The sequence below is a fragment of the Vigna unguiculata genome, chromosome 3 (assembly GCF_037176805.1).
Source record: "Vigna unguiculata cultivar grain cowpea cultivar isolate G323 ecotype 2 chromosome 3, ASM3717680v1, whole genome shotgun sequence".
NCBI classification, from domain to species: Eukaryota; Viridiplantae; Streptophyta; class Magnoliopsida; order Fabales; family Fabaceae; genus Vigna; species Vigna unguiculata.
This window is the reverse complement of record NC_140794.1, coordinates 11,706,650-11,734,081: the sequence shown is the minus strand read 5'-3', so window position 1 is coordinate 11,734,081 and position 27,432 is coordinate 11,706,650. Positions and strand designations below refer to the sequence as shown.

The 27,432-nt window shown below is 27.4% G+C and overlaps 2 protein-coding genes across 6 annotated transcripts; both read left to right on the top strand.

The window, feature by feature from the left end:
* Positions 1-518: 518 nt before the first annotated feature.
* Positions 519-10,802, top strand: LOC114177349 (MADS-box protein SVP-like). 4 transcript variants are annotated; one of them, XR_003603127.2, is made up of 9 exons: positions 519-654; positions 1,073-1,258; positions 1,912-1,987; positions 6,585-6,646; positions 6,730-6,829; positions 7,070-7,111; positions 9,961-9,999; positions 10,106-10,183; positions 10,585-10,802. XR_003603127.2 is itself a non-coding variant. In XM_028062648.2 (9 exons), exons 2-9 carry the CDS (start codon positions 1,077-1,079, stop codon positions 10,592-10,594), a joined length of 615 nt encoding a protein of 204 aa, XP_027918449.1. In that variant the 5' UTR covers positions 519-654; positions 1,073-1,076; the 3' UTR covers positions 10,595-10,802. The 4 variants fall into 4 exon arrangements, 3 of the variants coding, with proteins under 3 accessions (XP_027918449.1, XP_027918450.1, XP_027918451.1); XM_028062648.2 differs by having other exon boundaries at positions 10,080-10,183; XM_028062649.2 differs by having other exon boundaries at positions 611-766; positions 10,080-10,183.
* A 1,419-nt stretch (positions 10,803-12,221) lies between these two features.
* LOC114179598 (guanosine nucleotide diphosphate dissociation inhibitor At5g09550) lies at positions 12,222-18,457 on the top strand. Of its 2 annotated transcripts, XM_028066004.2 has the most exons (13): positions 12,225-12,453; positions 14,884-14,946; positions 15,026-15,109; positions 15,455-15,562; positions 15,695-15,867; positions 15,997-16,108; positions 16,360-16,440; positions 16,516-16,578; positions 16,993-17,094; positions 17,239-17,363; positions 17,523-17,733; positions 17,921-17,995; positions 18,218-18,457. In XM_028066004.2, the coding sequence occupies exons 1-13, from the start codon at positions 12,367-12,369 to the stop codon at positions 18,269-18,271; spliced, it is 1,338 nt and encodes a 445-aa protein (XP_027921805.1). In that variant the 5' UTR covers positions 12,225-12,366; the 3' UTR covers positions 18,272-18,457. The 2 variants fall into 2 exon arrangements, with proteins under 2 accessions (XP_085527761.1, XP_027921805.1); XM_085671635.1 differs by having other exon boundaries at positions 12,222-12,453; positions 16,360-16,578.
* The last annotated feature ends 8,975 nt before the right edge of the window (positions 18,458-27,432 follow it).

Genomic DNA, 27,432 nt, shown 5'->3' with positions numbered 1-27,432 from the left:
GATTTTAAATTAATTTAAATTAGAAACTAATTTAAACCCTTAATAACCAAAATCTTGATAACTAATATTAAAAGGTATTTTCTATTTTTTTTATTCATGATAGATACTATTTTAAATATTTAATATATAAAATAGTGACTAACTTGTTCAATAAATTGACTAATTATTTTGAATTATAAAATGAATTGCTATTTAATAATTTTAGTGTATGATATATCTAAATTATATGTTAAATTAGTTTTTTAGCATAGATAATAATTGAATGTATTTTGACGCTTACTTTTGTATATATAACAATATTTTTGCACCCTAATAATTTATACGAGTAGCTGACACCTGTTCTATGATTCTTCTTTCCTTTTTTAAGTTACTTTGTTTTAACGAGGGTATCCTTCAAAAGAGGTTTATTGGTTGTTGCATGATTGTGAAAACGTCATTTTCTTTATTTTAATAATAATGGAAAAAAAAAGGAAACATAAATTTAATAGTTTGCAGTACAGGAACAGCAACTTGACCATAAAAGGCATAAGTGTATTGTCCCACACCCACATCAAATTGTATCCTATGTATCCACTTATCTTTCTAACTGTTACCAACTTCTCACTTCTCTATTATTCCCAATACCCATTTCAGCAACTCAAACCAACCATTTTTGTAAGTTCCTCTTTCAACTTTTTCCTCTTCCAACTGCTTTTTCTTCAAGTTTTCCATTTTCTGCTCCTTCCTCTAAGATTCTTCTTCCACAGATTGCTATTTCAAGAACCTGGTTTGTTACCTTTTTTCTTTTTTTCTTAATCACTCTCTCTCTCTCTCTCTCTCTCTCTACCTCCCACTTTCCATATATGATATCCAAAACATTGTTTTTTTCTTTTAAGTAAAGCAAATTAAATTCCTGGGTAAGTGCAGTTTAAGGTTTAAATAAATGGTCGAGTGGTCTCTATTTGTTTGTGTTCACATGATTTCATCTGGATCCATTTTATGTTAAATCCGTTGGATTTTTTTGTTGTGGAGAAAGTGTTTTCTTTTTCCCTCTTAGATGTAATGGTTTTGGATGATTGTTGTTGAGTGATAGGGAGATGACTAGAAAGAGGATACAGATCAAGAAAATCGACAACATCAGTTCGAGGCAAGTGACTTTCTCAAAGAGAAGAAAAGGGCTTTTCAAGAAGGCTCAGGAGTTGTCAACCCTTTGTGATGCAGACATAGCTCTCATAGTCTTTTCTGCAACTAGCAAGCTTTTTGATTATGCCAGTTCAAGGTATTCTATTTCTACTATTTGCAGCATCAATGTCTTCCTTTTCATTTTGCATTTTCTCATCTATTAATTCATCTCCTTTTTGTTTCCTTAGTATCGTTAATTCCTTCTTTCATATGGGTTCAAATGCAAAGAGAAAATATTTGTATTATAACATCTGTTTCACGGGCTCAGGAGATCAGAAAAGAGTAATGAATTTTCTCACTCTTCGAGAGCAGTGTCTTTAATGAATTTTTGAATATTTATACTCTCTTTTTGCATATTTTTCTGCAACTTAGTTTTCTGAAACCAGTTAATTAGGAGCATTAGGTGTGTAAACTTCCCTATAAAGGACTTTATGCTGCAGAAGTTGGGACCACATTCTGCAGAAAAGCACTCGCAGCTATTGCGTTCGGAATTTGCTTGCACTGTACATATTTGCTGAAAAGTCTAAAGAGTAGTTTTATTCGAAATATTTGAAATGTGTTTTGATTTCATGGTCATCTCTTCTGAAATACAAGTTACTCGAACTAGTTCATGGTGATGTGAAAAATTCGTATCTGTATAAACTCTACCAGAGCTTTGAAATGATATGAAGTTCTTAATTTTATGAGCATCATTAACTCAAAGGAAAAAAAGGAAATTGAAATGTAAACCTAATGTTGTGTTTTTTTCAGTATGCAGCAAGTAATTGAAAGGCGCGATCGTCATTCAGCAATGCATAGATTGGATCGTCCCTCTATGGAGCTTCAGGTTAGCTTTATTATAACATCAACTCACTATTGTAGTTGCTTGCAATGATGTTGATATATATATATATATATATATATATATATATATATATATATATATATATATATATATATATATATCCTGAATTTGTTTATTAACTTGGAAGAGAAAAGCACATAAAAAAAGAAGAGTACACAAAGATAAAAATATGGGACCAGACCAAGACCTCTTCTAGTAAAACTAACCAAAATGAAAAGAAGACGAAGATCAATTCTATTTCAAGATAAGTTATAACCTATGAAACTAGGTAAATTTCACTACCATCTTGATAAATGATTATTCCTTTCACAGTGCATATGTGTTCAATAAGTAGAATTTACTTGCTGAAAATAAGTAAATTATTTGCTAAACAAATCCCCTCTTATCTCTTCTCTGGAGTATATGGTTGCTGATATAGGTCATCTATGAAAGAGTTCTTGCATGCTTGAATAGACTTCACATCATAATCTCACCTTGAACTGAAGTTTCTCATGTGCAATTAGTGAGTGAAAGATATTTCATGTTTCTATATATACCAATATTGTAATTTTACCTTTAAGTTTTGAGTTTTCTCATGTAATTATACGTTGGCTAAAGTCCTTTTCCTTGATTCATAATATCTCCTTTTTCTATATGCTCCTGGAAAGTTCAGAACTCTATGTAGGGACCTACATTTCTTTAAGTACAAATATCACCACTTTTAAGAGCGAACCAGCATAATGTCACTGGATTTTTTTATGTCTAGAGAAAGTGTCTACATATATATCTTTCTCAAAAAAAGAAGAAGCTATGAAGTGTCTTTAATTTGCTTCATGTACTCGTACCCAGTATCAATAACTCTTTGAACACTTTCTTGATACACCCATGAAACATTTAAACCTATGCTACTTCAATATATTTATTTCATTCGTGTACTTGATATCAATAATTTTAGATACTACCAGTATGCACTTTTGAAGCGATTCTTGCCATTAAAAAATTAATATTCAAGAAAAATATGCGTGGTATAAAAACATTGTTTCTCCATATCCAAAGCTGAAAATTGCTATAACTTTATTTCAGCAATATTTAATGTGTTTTTATTGATTATATGTTGTATGATTTTTTTATACATTTTTAAATTCACATAATATCTAATAAAATGTGTATCTGTTGTATGAAAAGGTTGATCTTAGACTCCGTCATAAGTAAGATTGAAGAGAGACAAAAAAACAAATGAATAAAAGAGTTGAGAAAAAGAAATAAATATAGCATGTAGTACTATGAAATAAATGAGAGGAGAGGTAGAAAGAAAAAATTGAGTGCAATAAAAATAAATGCAGAGTGTATGCATGATAACTCCTCTTCCTAAACTGTTGTTTTTGAAAGGGTTCCTCACTTACAATTATTTTCGGTGATTAGCACAATTTGACAAACCATAAATATTACAAACAAGTATTGCTTTGTTGTTGGAACTATATCTTCACCCGTTTTTCCTTTTTTGAACCTAATAAGTTAATACAAATGTAATTCAAAATTTTATTTCAAGAAGTCGAGTAATTTGGATTGTTTCTCGGTTGATTGTGCCAAAAAAAAGAGAGTAATAGAAATACCACAAACTTGTGTTTCAGCATGTTGATTATAATCACCATGTATCAGGGTACTTGTAATCAATTTTCTCTTGAAGGGGACAAAACTTGTCATCTCAAATATTTTCATTTGTATGTCATATCAAGTAAAATTTACACAGCATGCATTGTGTGTGATTTATCAATCGATCATCCATGACCGAACTTCAGAGATTTGGTGTGTCACTTTGAAAGTTTTCAGTTTTGTGGCGTGGTTATTCTAGCTCTTATATGCATGGACAATGCTTAATGGAACGTGCTTTTTATTCTTTTCATTATTCTTGAGGAACACTGTTCTTGACGTGTTGGACGAGTCAAAAAGACATTAAATTAGGGTTTTGATCTTGGTATGCTTCCACATGCTATTCTGCGCACGTCTGATGATGACAACATTATGGGGAATGTGTTTGATTATGACATTAAGGATAATGTATAAACAGCACAGTTATAATGTTGCTTCTCTGACATCGCTATTGTCATCAAATCGGGGATTCATCCCAATTGTAACATGGAAGCACGTTTGTAGGGTGCCTGTTCCTCGTCATAATTTTAGTTTCCATTATTGGACACCTAATGTTGATTAAAGATGAAATTAATAAGTCGGATAAACCTTATTTTTCGAAGTACTTATGAAAATAGGTTAAACTTACACTTACTTTCTATATAGTATTACAATCTATGCTAGTGAAAAATTATATCAATGTCCTGATAGAAAAATCTGGCCCTATAAGTCAGACTTATTACCTATTTGGCTATACTTTTGACGACAATGGATCTCTCTGTCATGTCAGAAGCAACAAATGGTAGCTTCTGCGTTGTTTCCTTATTTTGACGTGAAAATGTCCAAAAACACGTCTTAGACAAGCATGCAAAAACATACTTGCTTATTTGTAGCTCCTTTCTATTATGACATCTTGTGTATTACTGACAATTGCTTCAATCTTGTTATTATGTGAAAATTCTAACACCTTTTCTAGACTTAATTCCTTCTTTTTTGCTGTGAAACATTACATAATATAGGACAACTATTTAACCATGCATATTCATTTAAAACAATATATATAAACATTATTACTGGTATATGTTTTTTCATAGCTCATAGCATAGCCATAATATATACATTTTTTAACTTCCTATGTTTAACCCCATTATTAATTCATTAGCAACATACATTACAAAATTCTCATATTTAATAGAATTTTTTTTGCAAATTTCTTATAAAATTTTGTAAGAAAAAACCTTATTCTCTTTTGGTTTTTCTAAAAATTTTAATAAACACATAATTTTTCATGAATAATTATTTTTTAGAAAACTATAAAATTTTAAAATACTATCTGCAAAATTTGCTTTGAAAAATGTTTCGTATAAAATTTATTGTGAAAAGTGTTTTGTGTTTTAAAAAAAATTGATAATAATTTTTTTTAAATTATTATTTATAACAAAATTTGTAAGTATCATCTAAGAATAAGTTTGCAAAAGAAAATTGAAAGAAATGTGTGATTTCTTAATAGTGATATCATTTTAAAAGTGTTGGCAAACTTCCTAGGTTTTGTCGATCTATCCTTTACTTGTCTTCAAATTTTACAACTTTATGTTCGTTGAAAACTTTATCCTCAGATCATATAATTTAATCTTCTTGGCATAACTTTACAATTTTGTAGACATTTTAAAGCAACTATGAGATCCTCTCCATTACAGTAGTCTATGTTCAAATATTGACATACATTTGACTAAATTTGAATTTGCAATCATAAATTGTCTACTTTTGGATAACTCAAGAATAACTTGTATACTATGTAAAAAATAAAGTACTAATTATTCTTGCAATTGAGGTTAAGGTAAATGAATGATGGCTATCAGTATAAAAGCTAAATTATTTAATAAAAAACTATACTAATTTGTTATACTTTAGTTTTGGAAAACTGAATTCTTATCAAATAAGACTGGTTGAACTAAATTGGATTATGACTCATTAGATTGGAAAATATATCACTGGTAATAATTCAAATAATTCAAACAATTATACTAGTTCAATTAGTTTAATTTACTAAAATCATAACCCATTCTATATAATAAACTATTATATACCTCAATTCTTTCAACCCACTTTTGAAGTGAAGTTCAAAATTTACAATAGTTTAATTTAATTCATTCATTTAGTTGAAACTAAATTATCATCAGTAATGATGAAACAAATAAAAGTATATCATCCCTCAGTGAAGGTACATAAATTATCTTGGCAGCCTAATGGTAGAAAACTAAAGATTTTATAGAAAGAACAAAGAATTTAACACTTAAATGACTCACTCCAAAAATATAAAAATTGGAGCTGAAAAAAAGAAAAATAAATTAACTGACAAAAATAGAGTGATTATGTTTAAAAATGACAAGTTTAACTCTAATTACTTTATGTAAACATATAATTTTTGGAGTCATGAACCTATCAAATTCCCCAAAATTGTCATAAGCCTACCAAAATTTCATTTCACCTTCCAAAAACCAAGGTAATTAAATATTCTATTCATCTTGCAAGTCTATACTCAAGCATGTTTCAACTACAATCAGGACCAATTTTTACTTACGAAAGGGGATATTAATGACAAATTTACCATGGTGATTAAATCATGCAAAATATTTATTATCTTTAAATCACGTAAGTGAATTAGTTGATAAAAACATACATGCATGTATGTTCTATTGAAACTTCTGCTGATAAAAGTTTCATACTAACATTTTGTCCCTTGTTTGGTAAGCTTTAACATTAGAGGGAGAAATATACTTGTGAATTTTCTGGTGGTTGCATGAATGTGTTTCTTTTCGGACTTGACAGGTAGATTAATTGAGTTGTGTAAGGAAAACTGCAAATTGATCTAATGATCTCGTGTCTGCAAGAAAAAAAGAAAAGTATAATTGTCTCTGACATTATTTGCATGATAACAAAAGTTGAAGATTACTTTTAAATTTATGCACAGATTGAGAGTGACTCCAACGACATCCTGCGCAAGAAAGTAGAAGATAAGAATCATGAATTGAGGTACATATGCATGCAATGTTTCATATGTTGCATATATAAACATACTACTATATCACAGACATTTTTTTCCATCTTTAACACAGGCATTTGAATGGTGAGGATCTGCAAGGATTGACACTGCAAGAACTACAGAAAATTGAGGAACATCTTAAAAGAGGTTTGACCAATGTTTCAAAAGTAAAGGTTTGTGCCCTATGATCAATGATGCTCACAGTTCAGTATTTTAGCCTTGTTGCCTTTTTGCAGTAGGAAAAATGAAAATATTAGTTACTAGTGTAGTGTGTAGTACTTCATTTCTCACAAGGGATTAAAATCCATAACTAGAACCTATATGCTTGCAATGTTGCAACCTTCTTTTGATTAGTTATGACTTTGGGGAAACGTATGAATGCTTCTGACATATTGGATACTATTGTATTTTAGGATGAAAAAGTTATGCAAGAGATCAACAACCTTAAAAGAAAGGTAAAATATAAACAAAATCTCTGATTCATTTCAAATGTCATATACTTTGTCGTTATTATTATTATTATCATAATGTTTATATCTAATTAACATATTAAATGAGTGGAATGTACATGCTGCATGCATAACGGTATTCAGGAAAATCCTTTAGACCAGGTTCTTCTGCTCTAAACATTAGGGGGCTCTCAGTGAAGTGAGTCAAAGATTTTTGCATTAAGGGCGAAACCTTTCTTTTGTCTTTCTTATTTAACAGCTTTTTGACTGTGTTTTTTGCTCTTCAATGTGTCAAAATTGGTAATACAGTTTGATCACTGTATTTTAAGTTAAATTTTTGGTTCTTTAAACAGTGGGATATATTTATAGATGTGTTTATGAAAGCTTAAAAATCCTATATCAGTTTTTAGTTATTTTTTACCAGAATATCTTTTGTACTGTTTCAATTACAGCTTTTTTAACTTGATCTCAGGGAGAATAATTTAGATTAGTCTTGATCAAAGTATTTTTAATTTGTTAGTTATAACCTAAGTAATTTCATCTTCACCTTAAAGATTGAAACATCTTGAACTTAGCCTTGCTTGGTGTATATTTAACTCAGTTTCAATGTAATTTCAACTTAGTAAGAAATTTGTAGTTCAACTTATTAGTTCAGAATATATTTCCATCAACTTCAACTAAAATGTCTTCAGTTTGAACTTCAATTTTTAAAGCATATAATTGGAAAACCAATTTTAGGTTATATGTTATTATATAAACTGTATTTGTTTTAATCAAGCCTTATTAAATATCCAAATTGGTTATGAATAATAGATGGTAAATGATAGAAAAATAGAATGAAGTAGAAATAAGATATTCCCAATAGGTGTAGCTGAAGTTCTGCAAATTTTTTAACCCTTGACAAATCATTGTATAATCAAGGAGACATGATGTAATAGGATTTGACTTTTCTATTGGGATGTACATTAGCAGATAAATTGTCAATATAATTATTGCCGGAAAAAAGTAATGATTAAAAAAATGATAAAATTAAATACACATAAATTTGAGTATTTTTAGAGGAAATCTTATTAAATTTTTTATCTATTGAGTATTTAATTTTTTTATATCTTTTCAATTAAATATCTACAAATTGTTGTTTTTGTTAATTGGATTATATGATTTTCATCTTGTTTCGCTATTTTTACCTGTGTCCATGATTAATAAAAAATGATGTTGTCCTTAATATTGAGTATTTTTTACTGTTGTCATTAAAGATGTCTTATATAATGAAGTTGTTATGTCTTTTTTATGACTTTCATTTAAGTCAAAGACTCTTCCGTCACCTCTATTGATGAGAAGGTTTTCACTATTTCGATAAAAATATAAAGAAAAAAATTACTTGTCATTTTACTTTAGCCATTATACTATTTTATATTAACTACAAAATCTCAAATCTTTTAAAAGTATATATAAGTAAAATTATGTGATAAAATAACTACAATGTCATCCTAATTCATAGAAAAATTAAACCCAAAACTAAACTAAAAAATGTAAAAAATTGTGAGCATTCAATAAATAACAAAATTTAATAAAAAATTAATTAAAAATATTTAAAATTTTCATATCAAACTTAGTTAAATAAAAAGAAATAAAAAAACAAAAATATAAGTGTAATTGTTTATAAATATTTGATGTACGAAATACATTTTTATTATATATATCTATAACTATATATAAAGGGGATTCCCTCTTTTGTGTCCACATTTCATAATTCCAACTTTACCCTTTATAATTTAATTATTTATTAAATTTTTAAAAATTAACGGTTACTTTTACAAGTTTTTATAAAATTATTTACTTATCTCCTTTTTCTTTTTTTCTCTTACTATTCATCAACAGTTATTTTTCTCTTATTTTCTCCGTACATTTTATTTTATTTTTTATAAATATACTTTTATTTTGTTATTTTGTTTATTAAATTAATAACATTACAATATCATCAATTATTAATATAATTCAAAAAATGCGTACACACAGGCGCAATAGCGCCTGTGTTTACACTAGTATTTATATAAAGAAAGATAAAGTTGTCAACTGTGGATGGCAAAATGTCAGTACTCTTACGTTGTGTCTGTCTCCCAACATATGTGCACAGATCATATCATATCAAATGCGTCAAACTGATGTTAGGGAACACTTATATTCCTTTCAACTTATTTTTCTATTTAAAAAGCAAAATGCATTTATCTAAATTGTTCATTAAATAAATAGGGCAACAAAACAATTTTTACTTCGATAAAGCATCTTCATCAAAAGAATTAGAATTTATTTAATGGATGTCACTCTGTTAGCAAAACATGATGTCTGAAAGTCCTAACTTTTTTTCTGCAGAAGACTATCCAAGAAAGGATAACATTTCGAATTAAATATTAATCTCATAGTCAATAAAGAAAACGAAGCTCAGATTGGTGAATTGATTTTAAATATTTGGAATGAAATATAAATAAATAAAAAATTTGTGCATCCAAACATATTCAAATAATTTGCTTTAGAAAGCAAACACATGCATGACTCTTTCTCTGAACAATTTGTGCATCCTTTCTGCTAGGTTACAATTAGGTTTCTTTATTGTACACCTCTAGAGTGATTATCATCCATATTCAAAACATTAAGATAAATTGAAGTAGAAGAAGTAAACAAATCCTTTATAGATTAGTATCAATAATCTAACTAAAGTGGCTCTCAAAATTTGTCTGAGAGATAGTACCCAAATGAATGAACTTTTACTTTTTGTATTTAATTTGATGAAAGAAGATAAAAGCTGCATTCTTTGCAACTCTCGGCTACAATGTTTGATTATGTTCCTCATACAGGGTGCGGAACTAATGCAGGAAAACCAAAGATTGAAACAGGTGATTTAAGCTTTTCAAAAACTTGTGTGTTTTTTGATATTTTTTACACACAATCTCTCAAGAATGCATGTAAAATTTAGGTGCCAAGCCTTATCCATTTACACAGGCAATCATCGGAATCCATTATTAGCAATTCATCTAATCTTCCTGAAGATGGTTGTAGTGACACATCTCTCAAGTTGGGGTTAGTTACTTTTTCTATACATTATGATTAAGCTTACGAGTGAAAATGATTTTTTTGACTACTAAATTTTAACAATTTTTTCTTACAACATTAAATATTATATTCTAAGAGGATTTCTATATTTTCTTTTTCTCATTCTGAATATTCAAGAACCACTTAGAAGATGACACCTCATGTTATAAGAGAAAATTGTCAAAATATCATTGTTATTTATAATAATGTACTTGTTTTACGTAAATAACTTCTTTATGTATTAATTCTATAATGAAGTTAGGGTAGGGATATGAAATTAGGCTTAACTACTTGTTTTATGTAGATGAGTATTAACTATTTTTCTTTATATTTTCTAAAAGTATCGGTGAGAAAATTATTTAATTAGAGTCTATCTTTGTGGATTTCAGGTTACCTTAAATAATCAACAAAATTGTAGAATGTTAGAAGTGACAGGGTTCACTTCCTTTGTGTGTCTCACTGAAAACCAATTGAATGCAGTGTTTATCTAAAGTAAATTTAAGGGATGCATTGTACTTAACTCATCTTCTGTATACTCATGAGTTAGTGGTCGATGCTTCGATCATGTCTATAGTTTATATCACCATAAAAGTTAATTTGATTCTTACATCTATGTTTCTCTTTTTGGTGTTTTTTTTTTTTATTGAAAGCTAAATAAAGATAGAAGAGGTTATTCATTCTTTTCTGTCCTCCACATCCTTTAACCAAATACTATGTGTCGATTTGTCATTACCATTTTGATATTTGAAAAGTAAATTTATTATAAACATTACGATATTATTTGTTGTAATTAGCATACCTAGTTTTAATATTATAATACATTATACTAACAAATACTTATGTTGGAATGCAAATTTATATATTGAATATTAATGTTACCAATATAAATTCATTATATATATTTAGCCACTAAAACTTTTGAATCAAAAAAATTTAGTAGTTAATCTTTGAAACCAATTTAAACTTTAATTTACAGACAAATTATAATTCTTTATTTATAACAAAAATTATTTTAGATACTAATAATTTTTAATTTTTATTAAATTGGTATCCAAATTAATCATTATAGTGATTAATTATTTTTTTTATTTTTAAAATTGATTGTTATTTAATGATTTTGTGTGTTAAAGAGAGTTTAGAAAGAAAAAAAAATCCTTATGGAATATAAAACTTAAATTTCAAGTGAATCAAAACTTATTATAAAAGTAAACAAAAATCTGTTGAATATTTTGAGCCAACATATCAAGTTTGAGTTTTTCTCTTTATATTTTGAAACTTAAATTTTTTACAGTCTTTCTTTTTTACACCTCTAACACTTCCCATATACTACATCAAATTATAACGATAAAGATCATTTTCATTAGAAAAAAAAATTAAGTAAACATTTCTTAACATAAAGCCTAATCAAACACACACTAAATTAATCTGTTGAAGTTTGCATTGTGAAAGTTTATCTATAAGAAACTAAGATTAGAAACACAAGCGACCTGAATTTCCGTTGCTCCTGCATTAAATTTCGTTATTATTTTGAGTGCACGATAAAAGTAAAAAGTTTAAAGTTGATTTTATATGCTTTTTTTTTTTATAAACGAAATTTTATCCAATAGACTTTAAAATTTATTTATTAACAAAAATATTTATCGATAATATATTGTGAGTAAATTAATGTGTTTTATAATGCTTATATAACTTAAAAGTTAAGGTTAAAAACTATATATTTATATATACTTTTCTACATAAACTCCCTTTTAATATATAAGAGCTTTTCAGCTGAATAATATCCCTCCACTATTAAAACTTTTTTCAAGGAAAAAAATATTAAAATTTAGTGACATTCATTATCCAACATGAAACTAAATATAAAAGATGTGCAGATTATTGGGTTTTAAATAAATAAAAATAATAAAATGGTTTGATAACAGAAAACACGTGTGTGCATAGCATTATGAGAAGAGTTATTTTGGGGAGCGTTAGTCTCGTTACCTTGTGCTAAAGACGTGTTCTGCTTCAAATCTCTTTCACACACACAAAAACGTAAACACTTAATACGCAAATCCCTTGTTCCTCTCATTTCCTCCTTCATCAAATTCAAAACCTCGTTTTCGTTTCCTGTTCTGTCAGCATTTCAGTTTCAATTTCAATTTCTCTGAAACTCAATCAATCAACATACTATGGATGAAGAGTACGATGTAATTGTGTTGGGCACAGGTCTCAAGGAATGCATCCTCAGTGGTCTTCTCTCTGTTGATGGCCTCAAGGTTCTTTTCTCAATTTCTTTCTACCTTTTTCTTTCGTTCTTCTTATGTTCATGTTTCGTTGTAAAACACAACAATGCTGCCACATCGATCATTCTTTCAGTTTTTCTTTTCAATTCTTGTTATTTCTTGAGATGCAAGCACTTCTAAATGGTTCTTGAAAAATTCTTTCAAGAAACAATAAATTAGGTAAAGCTAATCAAATTGCAATATGTGTATATCAAATATGAGATGATGTATTTTCTGTAATTTCTAACATGAAAAATCTTAAAGAAAAAGGACTTTGCTCAAAATGAGAATTTGGTTTATGACACAGTTTGGTGACAGTATTTATCTGTGCAAGTTACAATTATTTATGTACTATTTTTTAAAATGGACTCTGCATCATTTATATAATATATATATATATATATATATATATATATTTTACTTTTCTTTTTTAATACATGAGATCCTAAAGCCAGTGGTAGCCTCAATGGAAAAGTGATGTAAGAAAAAGGAAAAATTATAAATGAAATTTAAAAATGATGGTCAAATTTCCCTCTCTAAAAAAACAGTGCAATGGCCTATGTAGTCTTGTCTTTTCAAAGTGTCATATTTGAAGTACAAACATGAATTAAAGACAAGCTTGACCTAGGCCTGTCTAGGGGGAAAAACAGTGGCTAGGTTAATTATAAATTGAATATCTGAAATTAGTTTAGTTACTTGATATAAAACTTTATTTAATGTTTTTCTGCTTTTTGGTTTTTAACTGAAAATTTAACCTATTTAATTTATTTAATAATTTTAGCTTGTCTATGCTTAATAACATGTTTGGTACATTCTATATTTCCAATTTCAATTTTTTTATACAAAATAGATTCTTTATAAAGTAAGTTGGATGTTTGAGGCATCTGCTCAAATTTAATAAAGAAAACTTTGTTTTTCTATGAAAAATAAGTTGTTTTGAGGGATTTTAAAAATTGTGATTTATAATTACTTTTCAATAGTTTTTTGTTTTCTTGTTTCGGGACGTGTACCCACTTGCAATTTTATATAACTCAACTAGGTCTAAGTACACTTCTTTGAGTTGGATTTTGTTTAATGCACTTAAATAGAAAGACAATGATACTTTCACATACATTCTTTTTATCCATTTTTAATTTACTATTTTAATTATTATTAGATTATCACATTACATCATTAAAGAAAATTAAAATAAATAATTTAATGGTAATTAAATTAATGGATTAAAAATTGGATAAAAAAATAGAATTAGATTGTGTAACATGTTAAATGAATTTCAAATTTCATTCAAGTCAATCCAACTACATAATTAATATAATAATAAAAGAATGCCATTTGTTTGATATTTTAGGCTTAATTATCTTTTTAGTCATATTATTATTAGTATTTTTTTTTATTTGATCTATTTATTGATAATGGATATAATCAAGTCCTTAAATTTTAAAATTGAAATAATGTATCAAATTGATATTTTTTTTCAATTTAACAATTTAAACCTTAAATATATTGAAATTGATGTTATTAGTTTTATACTGTCATCATCCATTGGTAATAAATTGCATTATGTATAAATTAAAACCATTAACATAGGTTTGTTAAAAAGTGACGGATTTAATCGAACCTTTTTTTATTAATATTTAGAATAAATTGAATAAAATGAGTAAAAAAAAAGAGATTAGAATGTCATAAATTTTAACAAAAGTATTTTTATATTTTATGACATTATTTTATATATATATATATATATATATATATATATATATATATATATATATATATAAAGTAATTTTAGCCTTATAATTATGAAAAGAAAAGAGAGAAAATTTAGAGGTATTATTTTTTAAAATTACTCAATCTAATGATTCGCGCTTTTGATTCGATTGGAATGTTAAATAAATAAAATAAAGATGAAATAGACCCGACTCAATTAAATTTAATTAACTTAAAACAAAATTTAGATTAAACACGATCCTACCTAGACGGTCCTCCAAATTTCAAGCATAAAACATTTTCTTATGCGAAAGTTGGTATTTTTATTACATTTAAGAAAATTATTTATTTTATTTTTTTAAACTTACTGAAAAAGTAACATCTATTGTTATAATAGATTACAGAATAATAAGCTACACATATATTGATCATATAATATAATTTTCACCTGTTCCAAATCCAAACTTAATGTGTTAAGTCATAGGCTAATATCATAATTTCATCTATTTTGCTTGACCTAGCAGGTGACAACAGAGTGGAAGCATTTTATATTTTGGGTATTTTTCGTATATATAAGAAAAGAGTATTTTTAAGTGTGACCAAGCATAGGCTATGTCTCCATTTGAAAATAATTATGATTATATGGAAGCATTAAGAAAGTTGATAAATAATTATGAATTTTGAAAATTATAAATGATTTGAGTATGGTTGAATCAGGTGTTGCACATGGATAGAAATGACTACTATGGAGGGGCTTCTACATCTCTCAATCTTACACAGGTAAACATACTTGTTTCATTAGTAATACAATTATCTCTTTTTTCATTTTTCACACTAAAATCCACTTTCTGCTGTTTAGCTATGGAAACGATTTAGGTCAGATGACAAGCCACCAGAGGACTTAGGCTCCAGCAGAGAATACAATGTTGATATGATACCTAAGGTAATGCTCTCATATTTATATATATATTACATTTTGCAGTTGAAAGTTGAAAAACATTGATGCATCTTGTTAGTATATATCTATACATTGTGGATTCCTACTCTTTTAAAATCTACCTTCTAATTTTGTTAGGACAATATTATGTGTTCATATTTCTTGGTTCTTGGAAGTGTTAGGCAATGTAGATCAAATTTTTCTGGTGGTTTCCTTTTGAGCATATATTAATGTGGAAAAGCAAAGCAAGTTGCTTTGAGTTCTCTCCCATGCATGAAATGGATCATATATAGTTATCATTTCTATTTATTTCTGAAACGAAAACCAACTTTTCATCTGTTGTTTTTGTAGTTTATGATGGCGAATGGAGCTTTAGTCCGTGTTCTCATTCACACAAATGTCACAAAGTACTTGAACTTCAAAGCCGTGGATGGAAGCTTTGTGTATAACAAGGGAAAGGTAGTCAACATATTTATTTTCGTTTTGTGTACTTCACAAGTTCTATGTTTGTTACTATATTGCAAGCTTCACATTTCACCAAACATTTTGACAAAAATCTTACGACTGAATTTCTGAATTTGTTTATTCTAGATATACAAAGTCCCCGCAACAGATGTTGAAGCACTGAAATCACCTTTAATGGGACTGTTTGAGAAGCGTCGTGCTCGGAAGTTCTTCATTTATGTCCAAGATTATGACCAGAATGATCCCAAATCTCACGAAGGACTAGATTTGAATCAAACTACAGCAAGACAGCTGATATCGTATGCATTTGATTCTTTTATTTTCCTCTGTATAACTTGGGTTTTCATCCCTTAAAATCCTGCTTCAATCACACGTAAAACATGAATAAATCTACCTTACTACATGTTTCATGGTTTCTCCAAATGTAGGAAATATGGATTGGAAGATGATACAATTGACTTCATAGGTCATGCCTTGGCACTTCATCGTGATGACAGCTACTTGGATGAGCCAGCCAAGGATTTTGTGGAGAGAGTTAAGGTATTGACTTCATAAATTTCGCTAGGGTATTTATAGAACTAAAAGCCAATTACTGATAACCAGAAATGGAATTAGTATGTATATGTAGTTGAAATTACTAATTGGGATCACGAGATTCCACAGGCTTCCTATTTTTCTCCTTCATGGAAAATTTGTGTCGTGCATTTTAAGTTCATTACATTGATGTTTTGCAGGCATGGAGTCAGTTCTTAAAGTTTATGAGCATGTAATACGTTGTTTTCTCTGTACAGATTTATGCAGAGTCCCTAGCACGCTTTCAAGGAGGTTCACCTTACATATATCCACTATATGGACTGGGAGAGTTGCCTCAGGTTCTCCATATTTATTTCCATTTTATTCTAGGTAAACTTCAGGAACTAAACTTTGGTTTCTTTGATTTCCTTAAGGCATTTGCACGTCTAAGTGCTGTGTACGGTGGAACTTACATGCTGAACAAACCAGAATGCAAGGTAAGTTACAGGAGAACCAATTGCTCTGTAATTACTTGTGAAATTTTTATCAAGAGAATTTATTTTAACTTTGAAGTTTATCTTGTCTGATACAGTTTAAAGAAGTCAATTTTTTTCTTACTAGTCATTCTGTTCCCTTTCGCTTTTTGTAAATTGGTCATTACTTTGCTTTGTGTTGCTCAACTCCTGAAGCCTGATAAATAGAAGAATCCACCACATACAGAGCAAAATGCTATTCAGTACTCATCAAATATGGGTTAAGGAAACAAAAGTAGAAAGTATTTAATCACAAACATTATATTAAAAGAGAAAAATCAATTAGACTTACTAAATGCACCTTAACCAATATATGCAAAGGTACTCTCAAGTTCCTTGTTGTACATTTCTCCTTGCCTTTAATCTTGTGGTACACAGGTAGAATTTGACGAAAATGGGAAAGCCATAGGTGTGACTTCAGAAGGAGAAACAGCCAAATGCAAGAAAGTTGTGTGTGATCCATCATATCTATCTGATAAGGTTAGATTTCTATGATAACAAGAAGTGTGAGGTATGTTTAGTTACCGGACATGGTTTACATGAATGTCCGAAGTCTGAAAACATGAATTGCAGCAAAGTGTGATCTCCTCCACTCCATCTGACACTATTTAATTCATTCAACAGGTTCAAAAGGTTGGAAGGGTTTCACGTGCAATATGTATTATGAGCCATCCTATTCCAGAAACCCATGACTCTCACTCAGCACAAGTCATTCTGCCACAGAAGCAGCTTGGTCGCAAGTCAGATATGTAGGTTTGCTTTGATCAACTTCGATGCTTTCATATCTTACTAAATATGCATGAAAAGAACAAACTATAAGAAAAAACACAAGGGAACAGCTTTTTTCCAGAGAGGAGTTCACAAATCCTACTTTATTGGCTGTTTTCTGATGTTCATCGTTATTGCAGGTATCTGTTCTGCTGCTCTTATGCTCATAATGTAGCACCCAAAGGAAAATTTATTGCTTTTGTTACAACAGAAGCAGAGACTGAGCACCCTGAGGTGGAATTGAAGCCTGGTATTGATCTTCTTGGACCTGTAGATGAGATATTCTATGACATGTATGACAGGTTTGAACCCTGCAATGACCATGAGGCTGATGGTTGTTTCATCTCTACTGTAAGTATTGAGTACAATCTCATGTTCTGTAAATTTACAATTAGAATCCTAAGGTTTTCCCTGTTGTCCTTCATGATGATATGAAATCTTATTGCACTTCCTTTTCGGTATGTAAGATGGAATTTCTTTCCTTGTAATTTTTATTATCAAAAAACAATTGCAATAATCTGAAATTAAATCCTTGCAGAGCTATGATCCTACCACACACTTTGAAACCACAGTTAAAGACGTGGTCGGGATGTACAGCAAAATCACTGGAAAGGTTTGTATTTTTTCACTTTAAATGCAATTCACATTACATATCTCATTGAGAACAAGAATTAAAAAAGAACTGGTATTATAAACTAGGCCAAGAAATTGATAAATGGTATCTCCAAATGTAATGTTGCATAAATAAAATATCATATTCAAGGGGAAAAGGTAATAAAGTCTGGATTTTGTTTTTTCTTTTCCTGATCGGTATCAATTTTGTCTTTTGTTTCAGGTTCTTGATCTTTCTGTGGACTTGAGTGCCGCAAGTGCTGCAACTGAAGATTGAGATTGCTTGAAGCTATATAAACATGCCCAAGTTTTGAAAGAGAAGCTTTATTCTATTTTTTTATTTCAAATTTATCTTTTAGATGATTCTTGTTCGTTTTCTGGATGGAATTTGTATGACCCATCTATTACAGCATTCTTTAATTCAGACGAGCTGTTTATTAGTCAATATAATTCTTTAAGATCCTTTTCCTTCCATAGTTAATTCCATTTCTCAGCATATTTGCTAAAAAATATATGAATGCAAGAAAACTAGGGACATTTAAACCATATAAATTTTATACACCATGCTCATTTAAAAAATTCGTAGATTATTCATTCGTCTATTTATTCATTTCAAATTGATGGCAAGACCCTTATTAACATAATGCTTTTGCACAAAGAAAAATAATTGCGCAATATATAATGTGATGATTATAACATTGGCAAAATCAGCACCTATAGTTTTCAATCAGGTCACAAGTTCGTTATGTTGCTTCACCTTGCATACAACTTGCCAGCATTACTTGAAACACATTGAAAAGAAAAAGTAGAGCGACACCACCCAGCATTCATGATGATTACAAACAGTAGCGAACCTTAGTGTGGACAGAGGGTGTCATGGCCTTCCCAATTTTTTCTTATATTTATATATTTTCATATATACTTTTTAAAAATTTAATATTTCAATATATATTATATATTTATATTCTAATAAACTTTTATATATTTATATTTATAGATGAGGAATAATTTTTTTTTTCACATTTATTTTTCAATTTTATTTTTTAAATATTTTTAAATAAACAAATTATTTTATTAATATTATTTTTTAAGGGATTATTTATTTAATTTAATATTTTTTTGTTTAATTATTTTTCAAACTTAAACATTATTAATGAAAACTAATTATAATAAAATAAAAATTATTTTATATTTCATTTTATAATTATAATGATAACAATAATTATAATTTTATTATTTTTTATTATCATATAAAAAGTGAATATAATTTTTTATTAATTTATATAAAAATTTTGGAATTACTTTTTTGGTTCCTCTTTTCGTTCAAAAATAATAAGTTGGTCCTCAAATTTTTTTTAGTCTTAATTTTATCTCGATTTTGGAAAAAATGATGCAATTTTTGTCATTTTTTCATTAAATTGTTTGAATTGGACCAATGTTTTTTCATCAACATCGAAGTTGTGAATAAGGATGATTTGTTTTGTTTGTGTAATTGACATAGTCCTAGTATAAATTTTGGTAAAAAATTTTTGTTCCGCTTTAAAAAATTTAACGAAAAATATCAAATTGCATCAATTTTTAAAAAATCAAAACCAATTTGAGACTAAAAAATATTAGACGGCCAACTTGATTTTTTAGACGATCAACTTGATATTTTTAGACGAAAAAAAAAACTAAAAGAGTAATTCAACCAAAATTTGGATACCCCCAGCATATTGACCGAAGATCCTGTTCATCAAGGCACTAACCTTACTAATTTTGAGAATGCTTAGTAGCTAATTTTTTTATTTCACCCCACCACTGTGTTTAATCTGGTCTATAACATGAAACATGTTGCAGTGGCCCAAATAGAAGGAAGGCACCCAAGAAATCTCAAATCTACATATAAGAAAACACAGAGTACTAAATGATGAGAAAATCAATACAATAACTATTAGAATTAATTGACGAATTAATTCTATTATATGACTCTTTGAAAATATTACGATTGGCTTAAAAAATAAAGATAAAATAAAGCTCAATCAAACTTCATGGGCGTCATTTTATAAAAAAAGATTAATATTTTGTTTCTGGTCATGAGGTTCTCTCACAATAAATCATAAAAAAAAGTGTGTAAAAGTAGAAATAAATACAAAGAGATAAATTGGAAAAAGAGGTTGAATAAGAGAAATTGAAGAATGTATTCTCCTTTAATCTCTCATGAATCAAGTTAATATCCTATTATGATTTATGGACATGAATGTGTTTCAAAATTGGCTAATCATGAAGAATTTTTGACTAATAATTTTGAGGAAGTACAATAATAAATTCAAAATTTATAATTTTTAAGTTGTATTTTGATGAGAATTTCATTTTAACTAATTTGTTTTTAATTTTATCTTTTTGATTCATTAAATATTCTCATATTTTAGAATGTTTTATTGTATAATTGTTTTCATGTATATAATTTTGAAATTATTTTAATATTTTACTTTTTTATCCAATAAGAACCGCCCTGCATTATTTTTCTCTTGCAAGTTTCTTATTTTAGTAACAAATATATTTTTATTGAGTCATATTTTTAATTGATTAAGTATTACTCAATCAATTTTACATATTCTCAAATTTTATATTAATTATATTTTTTTTACTAACAAAAGGTTTAATAATATTTCACTTACAGCAAATGTATAAAATTTAATTATTTAATTTAATCAATTATATTGTTAGTGTGTAACTTCCTTGTAGGTTCATTACTAAGTTAATAAATAAAGCAATAACAAGAAAGAGGTGGAGGAGGTAAAAGAGTGAAGGTGGAATTAGAGTAGATACCACAAAAGTAAAATATTGTTTTGTTACAAAAATGTATGGTGGTGCAACTTGCCGTGGTAACCGGGAAGTCACCACACTAATAACCAATAACTTTTTTTAATTGCAATATTATAGTACATATCATTTATTATCAGACTTAATTACAAGAAAAAGACGTGCGTGATTTTTTTTTTCTTTATATTTTTCATAGAATTTAAATAATAAAAAGATTTGAGTTATATTAATTATATTAATAAAAAAATTTATAATTTATTTTCTATATTATTATTAAAATTTTAAATTTTGTTATAAATATATTTTAATTGATGGTGTATATAGTATAAGAAATAATTTTAATAGAAATTGGAAAATAAAAGTTATATATTTTTATTTTATTTAAAGAGATAATCACTCGTTTAATTTAAAAATATATTATTTTTTAAGTATCTGCAAAATGATAATTGCATAATAAATGCTTTAGAAAATTCTAATTATTTTTTATATTCCAGTATTTTATTTAATAAACTATTATCTGTATTGTTTGCTTATATGATAATAGTATATGTAATTTGTTCACACTAAAACAACTAAAAAGTTTTCAAAATATCCAAGCTATAAACAAAATGCAAATATATATGTATAAGGCCCAGTAAAAGAGGGAGAAAATTGTCCAATGACAAAAATTCATGTATAATTTGATATATGAAAGAGAAATATAAAACAAAATGTTTTAAAGCAAATTACACACACACACATATATATATATATATATATATATATATATATATATATATATATATATATATATAATCTTCAAGATTCAAACGTTCTACATTTATTATATATTAAATTAAATTATTATAAACAAAATTTATACATTTAATTGTAATTTTTTACCTTTTTGTGGTGCTGGAAAATTTTGAGACCGAATTTCACTTATGAATTGTTTGGATTTTTTTTATTTTTTCTTTATCCTATAATACTAGCTAGTATTAATATTTTCATTTTTGATTAATTATATTAAAGGAATTTCATGTGAATATATATATATATATATATATATATATATATATATATATATATATATATATATATATATATTTTGTTAACGTTGAATTTGTATAAATACGTCATGTGACTTTTTAAGATCATGAACACTAATTCTTTAACTAACGTCAACTTTTAAGATCGATAATACCTAACATTAGGATTATTATATTAAATTTTAAATTTATTTATTTATATTTATATTTATATTAAAGTAATTTAATATCGATTTAATCTACACTAATGTATTTTTATTTTAAAATTTATTTAATTTAACGTTGACTTTACTAATGCAAATGACAATAGATTAAAAAAATTCTCGTATAATACTTTCAATATTTAATACGTATAAATTTAAACAATAGAAAAGATATACAACGTATGTAATGTGGATAGAAGAAATTAGTATGAAGAAAAGAGACGAGGAGAAGAAGAGAATAATATGAATGAAGAAAATAAGAAAAAAAAATGTAGATGAATGTGTGTGGATGAAAAAGATGAGTGTGGATGAGGAGTGAATATAAATGAAAGATATGAGTGTGAGAATATTTATGAATGGAAACGAAGAAGATAAGTGTGATGAAATTTATATAGAAAGTGAGGAAAAAAAATAATGGGTGAGAAGATTTGTCATCTTTAAATCGAGACCATTAGATTAAAAATGAACTTTTGTTCTCTTTTCCTCCTTTATTATGCTCTGCCATCACTAGCTTTGCCTTTCCCACAAAATCAAACTTAACGACGTGTTTCCTCTTCCAACACTTGAAATCATCTACCTTAACCCAAGGTCAAATCTTCTTCTCATGTGAACCATTTTCCTTGAAACATACCTGTTATTCTCAACTTTGATGTTGCTACCTATTGAGAACTTCCAACTACCTCCTATTGATGTTGATCTGGTATAAAACCCTTAATATACTTCTTTTTTATCACATGATTGTTTTTCCCCTTTACTCAGAAAACCACCTTGCCTGACTAAACTTCCAAGCTCTACCTCATCTTAACCTCCCACTAGAGAATTGTCATCCTTATATACTTAATGGTCTTTAGCCTTTTTAGCATTAACCTCAAACTTTCAACAACTTTCCACCTCAGAACTCAAACATTGTCGACTTATAGAACCCAGTTGATTTCTCAAACATTACTACAAGAACATGCATCGATATCTTCTCTTATTCTAACCTATGAACTCAACTCCTCTTGTAAAACTTATGGTATAGGATCTCAGAACTTGTTCTTGCAGCTTCCTCAGTCCAAAATGTTGCTTATGAACTCCAACTTCATCTATCAACTCATATAACTAAAACTTAACTTTCTTCGTCCACCGATATACAACCTTCTACATATTCATATATTCGAGGCAAAAGATTGTCTTAAAGACCTTACCCAACCCTTACAAAGGTAAGTAGGTCAAGTTTGACCTTTAATCTACATTCCTCTACCATCACATACACCGAACACAAACCATGGAGGCACAAACATGAAAAGAAAAGGTATAAAAGACAAAACTCAAATGATAATTCTAACTCCGTTCTTCCCAAATATTTAGAAATGAGAAAGGAAAACTATCTCTAATATAATCAATGAGTGTATACCCTCATCACTCTATCCATATATTTCTTGATCTTAATACTTTCAATTTCATAAACGAACCACACTAAACTTGAACTCTTAAACAAGCAAGACATGAGAAACCCACAACCCTTAGGTCATCCAAATGACGAACTGCTATGATACCATAAATTTAACATCCCAATTTCATCAACTTAAAATTAATAAACTTGGATGTTTTATCATAATATTAAAAACAAATATCCATTATATAAAATATATTATTACAATCTTACAAAAGATAGGACTATAAAAATATATTATTTATACAAATCAATTAAAACTAAATAAGCTCTACACACGTTATCCACTTACTACAACTCCTACAAACCTTTCACTAACCTAACAGATGATTCCTCATCCTCCAAAGGCGCCTCTAAATCTGTAACCTCATCTGCTCCCACTGAATAGGTGATCATCACAAAAGAAAGACAAACAACAAAAGACACAGAGTGCAAGGGTAAGCTAGTTTATAAAAGAAATAATCATATAACAATTAAGCTTATTACATCCCAAAATAGCATATTTTAAACATTCATAAAAATACCAAACTTACAATTATAGACTCTCTAGATTCAATTATCCAGATCTATGCATTGACTTGGACATCAGAAGCTGAGCACATATCATAGAAGTGGATTGCGGCAAAGGCCTTGGCTTCACTTGGCCTAACCAACATGAATCAATTTTCTTTGGACAGGATAAGTTACTTATGACATCGCCAAATTAGTGGTCCCACCCCTAATCCCGCCATAAGAACCTTCTTCAACTATCACCACCTAGGCCATGACATTCTATATGAGTTTCTAAACGTAGTAGAGTATAAGATAACTTCTGACCAACACATATCCCTAGCGAATGCATAACAACCTACTAGTGAGAACTGCACTTCTTCCTTATAAGCACAACCCTTATGCAACAAACAATTCACATAAACTTTTCTCATTCCATTCCATTAAGATTCACTTTCACTCTCTTAAACCGTCATACTTCCTTAGAAGCCAAAACTCAAAACAGATATGTAATCCAACTTTAACCATTTTATTCCACTAATTCTCTTTTATACTTATAACCTCGTCTATAATTTAGGTATTTTTAATTAAGTTTTTGTTAAATTTTTTTATCTATCAAGTACTCAAAATATTATTATTTCCAAATAAGTGATGTTTAAATTTTCTATTATTTAAGTGACATTATTATTATCTTGGTAACGTGGATATTATCTGGATGATATGATTCTTATATAATGTCATTATTTTACTTATTTGTTTCACGTGTTAAGAAATTTGAAATTTTATAATTACTATAAAACAATATTATGATTAATATAAAATGACAGTTAATAACATAATGATCATAACAATACCTTATTATCCAATATATTTTTTATTAAAACAATAAAAATCACTTATTATTTCTCATATTATTTCATATTTATAATAAAATCTCAAAATTTTTAACAACAAAAAAAGGGAACAATAGAACACTCATGTTAGCTAATTAAAAAAATATATTAGACATATATTTAATTGAAAAACATAAAAATTATAAATACTTAATAGATAAAATATATTTAATCCAACCAACTAATTGTAGGTATTCAAATTTATGAAATAGTTAAAACTTAATCAAGTGGTATATTTAATATTATATCAAGTATCATAAATTATCGCTCTAAGATATTTTTTTGTTATGAAAAGGAAAAATAAAATATCTAGATAATTCAACTCATTAATTTATTACTCATTATTATGATTTACATTTTTTGGTAACACAACTTACGGTGTGTTTACTGGGAAGTCACCACACTAATTTAATACATAATTTCTATTATCAGAACTAATAATTAGTAGACTTTAAATTATACGTATACAAAATAAATATTTCTCTTTTGGGAATAATTTATTTTATGTTCAAAATTATATTGTGAAAATTTAAATTGTTGTTCTTATCAGTAAAGGACGTGGGTTACCTGAAGTAATGTATAAAGGTTGATCGTTGATGTGCAAAAAAATCGTAGAAAATTAGGGATGGTAAACGGGCTAGTCCGGTCCGTATGTGGCCCGTTTTATAATGGGCCAGTCCGGGCTGACCTGTCAAACAGAAACGGGTCAATAATTACAATCTATTCCGTATAGGACGGGCTAATGGGTCAGGCCGGGCTGGCTCGTCTAGTTTTTTAAATTTTTTTTAATTTGTTTTATTGTTTAAAATTGTTTATATATTCATATAAATTATTATTAAAGTCATATTTAATCAAATAAAATATTATTTTAACTTTTAATTGATTAGTTAATGTTTTTAATTAGATAAGTTAAAATAATTATTAAATTTACATATTAAATTATTCAATTATAACTAATAATTCAAACTTAATTTGTAGGTGTTAATGATTTAAATTACAATACTATTATATATTTTTACATTTAAAATATATAATCTAAAAAATTAATCTTTTTAATTATTTTTATTTTATTTTATTTTTTTAAAACAAGCTGACGGGTTGAAATCTTCAACCCAGCTCGTTCCTTTTAGCACAGGCTGATAGGTTGGTCCGTTGGGTCCAGTCCGTTTTGCCACCCCTATAGAAAATCCACCGATGTTTTGACATTTATTACAAGAAAATTTTTGATTAACAATCAATAATTTTAATTTTAGTGATAAAAAATTTTAGTTAGTGACCGATTTAGATACTAAATCACAAAATAAATAAAAAATTAGTTATTAAAATAGTCATTATTATAAATAAAAAATTATAATTGATTTTTAAATTAGTCAATAAAATTTATCTACCAAGTTTTTGACTACTAAAAGAATTAGTTTGTAGATTGGTCACTAAATGTTAGGTATTAATTAATTAGTAATCAATTTAGTGATTAATTATAACTTTTTATTCATAATAATGATTATTTTAATAATCAATATTTTTTTATTTTATAAATTAATATTTAAATTAATATATTTAAGAGTTTTTCGTAAGGGTAAAAGTAGAATGTGTTATATTTATATGCAATGGTGAATCCAAAATGCAAATTGGTAATTGATTGCCAAAATAAGGTTATGTTGCAAATTATTCCTTGTTTGATCAATTATTTACACATACATGTGCCAGTTATCAAATTTAAGGAGATTTATGACATATTATATTCATATTATGATGAAGTAATATTTTATGATATATTATAAAAATATTTATTTTTATAATTATTATGAGAATATTTATCATGATTATATTTATTTAATTTTATAACTCAAATAAAGGAGAAGTACATAAATTCCTAAGCTCGGAGCTCTAAATGATTAAACGAACTTGTACGTTCCTAAGTCTAGGTTGTTCAAACTGAGTTGGTGTATTATTTGGCTATGATTGAATTCATGTCTTAAATTAACGATAATATTTTTTAAATCTACTTATTTATGTAATATAACGATAAATCTGCACCAATTCCCTACAAGAATTGAAATAATGACCATCGTAATCAAAGTCACGATGGAATGACATAAAAAAAATCTTTTGAAGTGGATAGAAGAGTCATTACCGTAGCTTATTAGAGAAAATTACCAAAAAACCTTTTAAATGAAAAAATGATCTTCAACATTGAATTTAGAGTTAGAAATTGTTTCCCTATAGGAAAGTTTTAAAACTTTTTAAAATGGTTATATTTAATTAAATATGCAAACTAATATAATTTTAAATTTTTTTTCAAAAAAATCAAATAGAAATATAGGTATAAACAATTTTTTAGTTACTTATTTCTTTAAAAGCAATAAAATATTGATGAAATTATTTATTTGGGTTCTTTAAAAATTGACTTTGCTCATTGTAATAATTTTAGTTCAGGACTTGATAAATCATTTCTTAATTCACACAAAAATGTATCATTTTATGATTCATTAGATCTAAAAAAGGATATAAATACTCATCTCCTTCTCTTAATTATAATTTCTCCTTCTCTTAATTACTATTTCATTTTGAGCAAATATCACATT